Source organism: Doryrhamphus excisus, chromosome 6, assembly GCF_030265055.1.
Source record: "Doryrhamphus excisus isolate RoL2022-K1 chromosome 6, RoL_Dexc_1.0, whole genome shotgun sequence".
NCBI lineage: Eukaryota > Metazoa > Chordata > Actinopteri > Syngnathiformes > Syngnathidae > Doryrhamphus > Doryrhamphus excisus.
Window position 1 is genome coordinate 14,313,141 of NC_080471.1, and position 6,386 is coordinate 14,319,526.

Sequence of the window (6,386 nt, forward strand, 5' to 3'; positions counted from 1 at the left end):
ATGAGGTTGTAATAATTGGAAGTGAGCCCTGAAAGAAGTTTGGGATGGCTCAAAACGCTTGGTTTTCAGAAGGTGTTGCAAAACTGTTCCTTTGTGATGTCACAGAGGAGCTGGCTTCTTTATGGTCGTGGTTGTAGGCACAATACACTCCCTGCCGAGTCCCCCCCAAACTCTGCTTTTGTGTTTACGTTGCTAGCAATAGGAAGTGTTTCTTTGGATGGAAAAGCCACATTTGTTTACAATTCCTAAAGATGCAGAAATACAACTGCATAGGTGCAGATTCTGAAAGAACTAGAAAGCTTTAGGTGCTGATTATCGTGTGTAGCTGCTCTATAGGAGTCCACAAATCAATACAAAGGGTCGAAAAATTACCATAATAGGTCCTTACCTCCAACCTTGACAGCCGTGCACCGAGAATAGGATGCCCTCATTTGTTGCCAAAGCTAACCATTTGATTTTAAGCTAATGTGTATACATGTGTTTGAGGTGTCCAGAAAAAGTAACATTGCAATTTGAATGTCCTTAAAGTTGTACCGTTAGGAATTGCTTAATTTCTTCATAGCTAAGAGGTAGATATTTGGGACTTGGTCATTTTAAAAGTAGCTTGATGTCATGAAAACCTTGGACTTAAGGCTTTAGGAACACATATATTAACACACATTGCCTGTTTGAGCATCATTTGAAAGTCAATTTTGTATCGTAGGGGTTCTTTAATTATGGAGAAATTAATTCTAATAAAATAGCAATTCCTAATAGTACACCTTTAAGGACATTCAAATTGAAATGTTACTTTTTCTGGACACCTCAAACACATGCATAAAGGACGTTTTATACACATAAGCGTGATTTAACGCTTATGGCTAATGGTTAGCTTTGGCAACAAATGAGGCCATCCTATGCTAGGTGCAACGCTGTCAAGGTTGGAGATAAGGAAGAGTAGTTTTGTATTAAAACTGGGATCAGACCGCACAGTTTTGGTAGCTTACCAGAACTCTGGGCCTGGAATGAGATCAGACCTCAGTTTTCAAGATGGTGTGTCAAGTTTTGGAAGAATAAAAGTACAATTGGAATGGAGCGATAAGCAAGCCTTGATGGTGTTTGCTACCTGTCTAATTCAATTTGCAGTTTTTAGCTTATGCTGCCCTCTGCTGGTGAAGATGATGCACTACAGCAGCGTGACGAAAACACCAATTTCAAAGAGCGAACTTCAGTTATGTTTAAAAGCCAACTGGATTGATTTTTCATCGCGAACTGCTTCTAGGGTGAGCAGAGAACTCCTTTTTAGGGATTAGGGGAGGCCATTTACAGGCTTATATTGAAGTCCAAAAACAACAGTCATGATCCTGTATCCTTGTTTAAGACTTAATTACACCAAATATAGTCAAACTCAGTCTAACACAATCCATTTGAGTACATCAGTTTAATAATGTGAGTATGGTGTGAATGATTGTTTGTCTATATGTGCCCTGTGATTGGCTGCCGACCAGTCCAGGGTGTACCCCGCCTCTCGCCCAAAGACAGCTGGGATAGGCTCCAGCACCCCCACGACCCTCATGAGGATAAGCGGTAGAAAATGAATGAATGAATGAAGGTTCAAGGCATCTTTTTTATGTCACATGTATAGGCATCTAAGTACCTTGTATGTTACAAGGTATTGTCAAAGTAGCAGTAATTGTAAACACAGTACAGTGGATCCCTGCACATTCATGATTCAGCTTTCTCTGCCACACAAATTGTTTTGCTAAAAAAAAAGCAAAATGTTGCTTCGTCGTTATTTGCGTGCCAAAAATAGACAATCTTTTTTTCTACACAAAACATCTTAACCACCTTAAATCATAATAATTTACTAATACTTAATACAGGTCAAATGTACTACCTACATGTTAAATAAAACAAGTTATGCTTCACTTTTTTCATCAAGTATTGATTTGGCATTTTTTTTCAGCAGCCCTTGAACACACCACAGCTGCTTTGAGATGCAAAAGTTAGTTATAATTTTTGCACAGTGACTCCCACTCCATCTGTCTATCAATTGGCATTACCATGTATTGGTGTGGCATACCTGTATGTTTTATCCATTAAGTGTGTAACACAGGAGGTTTCTGAAGCTCAATCTAATTCTGTCTAATAATTACCAAAGTCACTTTTTACTCCAAATGTAGATTGTAGATGTGAAATCAGTATGTCAAGTTAGCAGGAGGGTTTAGATGAAGAGCCACATGTCAAAAATAGATATGTTTATGGATGGCCGTTTACAATTACTCACAATTTTCCACCATTCACTAATGGTCCCCATACAAAAAGCAGGGATCTACCATATACCGTATACACTTTAGCCAGTAAAATCAGGTTCACCAGACATGAGGACAGATATGAAAATTCCAAAAGCATACAGACCAAAACTGAATAAACTTCTGCCTTACTTTCACATATATTACTGTAAAAAATTAAACTGTTTTTTTCTATTGTAGATATTTCCAATTAGCGAATAATCTATCCTTGTGTCAAATAATATCATAGACACATGCAAACACTTTCAAACTTCAAACCACATGAGGACCAGTAACAATGACTTGAAAAGCAAATGCAGTTGGCATGAATGCAGTGCACTCTGATTCACTCCGACAAGATTCAAAAAGGTATTGCACTTGATGACATAAGACATTTGGCTTTATGTAATCGGCACATTTTATCCTGGTTCTTGAGTTTGCCCAGGTCCACTAGTACCAAAAGCAGTCCCTGAGCTGTTAGACATGATTGATGACAAAATGCTGCCATCTAGTGGAGAGTTTCCCCCGCTGGGTTTAGTTTTAAAGTAAATGATATAAAACAATGGTAAGATGATGCCAATGAGTAGCATGGCGATTACAGCGTTCCACCACTGGATCCCCCAGTCCGAACCGTGACCCTTTAGCTTCTGTGCTCTCAGACCCGACCTATTGGGTTTGTCATCCAACATATCCACGTCTTGATCATCTGTCGTTTGAATCAGCTTCTCAATGTCATTGTCCACCTCGATGAGGAAGTTTGTGACCTCGTGTCTGTGTGGCAGGGCTCCGGCCCTCTCCTGAGGCCTGCAAGATGAACGTGGAGTTTCCTCTTGAGAGTTACTTAAGTTGGTGTACGTCTCTGTCAGAAAGCTGTGCCTGGGAATGGGGATTTTTATAGATTTCAGTGCAAATAAATCCTGCTCCTGTATGAGGTTGTTCACTCTTTTGATATCTGCCACCTGTTGAAACAAAGTGGTAAGTGGTTAGGGTTGCAACATTGTCTATTGGCAAGGATCCTTAAAAACGGGACTATATGGGAATGTAAAGGATGACAGTAGGAATTAAATCATCCTTACCTTGCAGCCATATTGCAACGCCAACTTGTTGAGATTGTCACCATCCGACACTTCAAGTTCCAGCAAGTGGACATTCCTCAGCCTGTCCTGTTCCTGTGCATGGCACACCTGAGGTCTCAACTCCATTAAACCGAGCTCTTCCTCATCCGACGACATAGCCGTCTCATGGGCCTTCCTGTTGAACATGTACACCTGACCATCCGCGCTGGCGTGGACATCCACGGGGGCCTCGAATGCCTGTGGAACATACTCCCCTCGCTGCATAGCTCAGCCTGGGGGAGAGTTATCACAACATTAACATGAAGCACTATAGAGGAAATTACGGTGGATTCTCAAGAAAATATACTGTTAAGTCACACAAAACTTGTTAGCTCAATGTTATGTGAGGCAATTTTACTTTCTATTTCCCATGTTTTTTTTATATCAGTGGGTTATCTTTTTTGTTATCTTTTTTGTACACTTGTATGACCATCAATAATGTTTTTACCAGTTAATATTGACAATGGTGAAGTCATTTCAACACTTCTATTATATTTTAAGTATGTTAGCAACTTAAAATACTTCCAAACTAGGTAACGGATGGTGGCTGCACGGTGGACAAGTGGTCAACATGTAAGCCTCACAGTCAGGGTTAAAATTGGACAGCTCTTTGTGAAGTTTGCACATTCTTGCTGTGTGTGTGTTTTTTATTTATCTTATTTTATTGTTTTGTCAGCACAAATTATATCACAAAACATTCCATGACTCCATAGGCTACATCAAACTGGTGTTTACTCCTTTGACTCAGGCTTTGAAAACAGTGGTTGCTATGGTTACCTGCGCTACTATTACTTCACCTGTTACCAGGAAAAACTGTGGTGAGAATTGTTGTACAGTTAGCAATTTAAAGCAAAACCAATATTAATGACAAAAAATATGAATAGTTTAAAGTCTTTTTTAATTTAGCACGAAACATCTGACTAGCAACATGACATCATATCCGGTCTCCAATGCATCGCAGCGACCTGCTAGCTTGAGCTTATTTAGCATGCTAGCTAGAGGCTGCGTAACATGTGTTGTCCTCACGCGCCCAAGCCACTGACATGTCACTTCTGCTACGATCGTCTCAAGAGCTGCTGACTCGGGTAACATATGGCACAACAAACAACCACAAAGTCACCGAACTGTCCCGGTTCCATGTAGTTTACCTTAAGCAACCAGAGGCCACCTCTTCTCTCTTAATGAGCTACTTTTCCGCTGACAAACTAGTTCAAGTTGACGTGAGTGACGGCAACAAGCTCGCCTTCTTCGATGTTTACTGAAGGGGGACACAGGACGCTCGAGTTATTACTGCCACTACATGGTCAACTCTGGAAGAACAACTTGTTCCGGTCTTAAATAACAATATTTCCATTTTGAAATTGAATATTAAATATATAGGCAAAAATAGTTATAAATCATGTGATAGTGTAAATTGTTATATATTATCTTTTTTCTTCATCAAAGAGTCGAAAAAATGATGGGTGAAGTATGCGATTGTTACCATTGTGCATTGCAAATAATGTATATACTGTGGTGGACACTAGGGGGCAGGTCTCTCACCCAGTCGGTAGGAGTGTTGGGGGTGTGGTTTGATCCCTCTTTTTTGGCGCGTAAATGTTAGCGCTATATAAGATGTTCCCTCTTTTGTGATGCAGTGTGGTTTCTGAGCCGTCAAGAAATAAAGCTCTGCATAAGACAATCAAGTGAGTCTTTCCTGCAACAGCCACATTGGTGACCCCGTTGAACATGTTTCAAGAGGCGGATCAGTGTGATTCCTACTCGGCCATGTCGCCCCAACTCCCAGCCCCAGTGGTCGGAGCTGCGGCGAAGCTCCCGGAGTTCTGGCAGAGCGACCCGGCTTCGTGGTTTCAGCACATCGAGGCGCTGTTCCACTTGAGGGGAATCGCGACAGACGACTCCATGTACTACATGGTCGTTGCTGCTCTTGATCAGACGACCACTCGCCGTGTCATGCAGCTCTTGCGCGCACCTCCGCGTATTGGGAAGTTCGACGCGCTCAAGCAACTTCTGCTTAGGAGGTACTGTCTGTCGCCCGCGGAGAGGGCTGACAGACTGCTTTCGCTGCCCGGCTTGGGCGATGGCACGGCCGCGGACTTGATGGACAATATGCTATCGCTGTTGGGCTCGGATGACGGCGGGTTCCTTTTCCCGCACATTTTCCTGCGCCAACTTCCCCCTCCGGTACGAGCGGTGTTGGCTAACTGTCCCTGTTTGGCCGCGGGAGACTACCGGGGGTTGGCTGAGGACGCTGATCGAGTCCTCCTTGCTACGAGACGGTTCGCTGTGCACGGTGTGGAGGCGGACCCTCAGCAGACTGTGACGGAGGACGCGGACTCGGCAGTGGTGGCTGGTGTGTCTCAGAAGCGGCGCGGGAAGGACCTGTGTTTCTTTCACCAGCGGTTCGGCGCAAAGGCTCGGCGTTGTTCTCCCCCCTGCGCTTTCGGAGCTCCGGGAAACGCCAGCGCCGGCGTCCAGTAGCAGCTGTGGGCGCCGGTGAACGGAGTGAGCTGCTCTTCGTTAACGACTCGCTGTCGGGAAGGCGTTTCTTGGTGGACTCCGGCTCGCAAGTCAGTTTGCTTCCCCCTGGACGCACGGACAAGGCGGCCCGGGGCGGCGGGCCTCTATTAAGTGCCGCGAATGGCTCATCCATCGACACGTTTGGCACAAGGTCGGTGACTGTTTGTTTCCACGGGCGTGAGTTCGAGTGGGACTTTGTCATTGCCTCTATAACTGTCCCCATTATCGGCGCTGACTTTTTGTGTGCTAATGGCTTACTTGTGGACGTTGCCAATCGCCGTTTGATTGATGCTGTGTCATTTGCCACATTTCCGTGCAAGACGGGGGGACTTGGGCCCTTAACACAGGCTAACTTTTTGACGTCGGGTGACGTTTTCCAGCGTCTGTTGGCGGAATTTCCGGCCTTGATCACACCATCTTTTTCTACCGCGGATACCTTACATGGTGTTGAGCATTTCATTCCCACAAGGGGACCGCCGGT

The 6,386-nt window shown here is 44.0% G+C and overlaps 1 protein-coding gene across 1 annotated transcript; it reads right to left on the reverse strand.

Annotated features, from left to right (window-relative positions):
* Nucleotides 1-1,571: 1,571 nt before the first annotated feature.
* lysmd4 (LysM, putative peptidoglycan-binding, domain containing 4) lies at nucleotides 1,572-4,682 on the reverse strand. The gene is made up of 3 exons (XM_058076665.1): nucleotides 4,534-4,682; nucleotides 3,347-3,618; nucleotides 1,572-3,229 (listed from the first exon to the last, which is right to left on the reverse strand). Exons 2-3 carry the CDS (start codon nucleotides 3,608-3,610, stop codon nucleotides 2,690-2,692), a joined length of 804 nt encoding a protein of 267 aa, XP_057932648.1. The 5' UTR covers nucleotides 3,611-3,618; nucleotides 4,534-4,682; the 3' UTR covers nucleotides 1,572-2,689.
* Between the last annotated feature and the right edge of the window lie 1,704 nt (nucleotides 4,683-6,386).

What these genes read in the sequence shown, in the direction of transcription:
- lysmd4 (XM_058076665.1), bottom strand. Translation starts at nt 3,610, where the DNA reads ATGCAGCGAGGGGAGTATGTTCCACAGGCATTCGAGGCCCCCGTGGAT. An exon ending in CGTTGCAATATGGCTGCAAG is followed by an intron (nt 3,230 to 3,346) that starts GTAAGGATGATT and finishes TTGTTTCAACAG; the next exon opens with GTGGCAGATATCAAAAGAGT.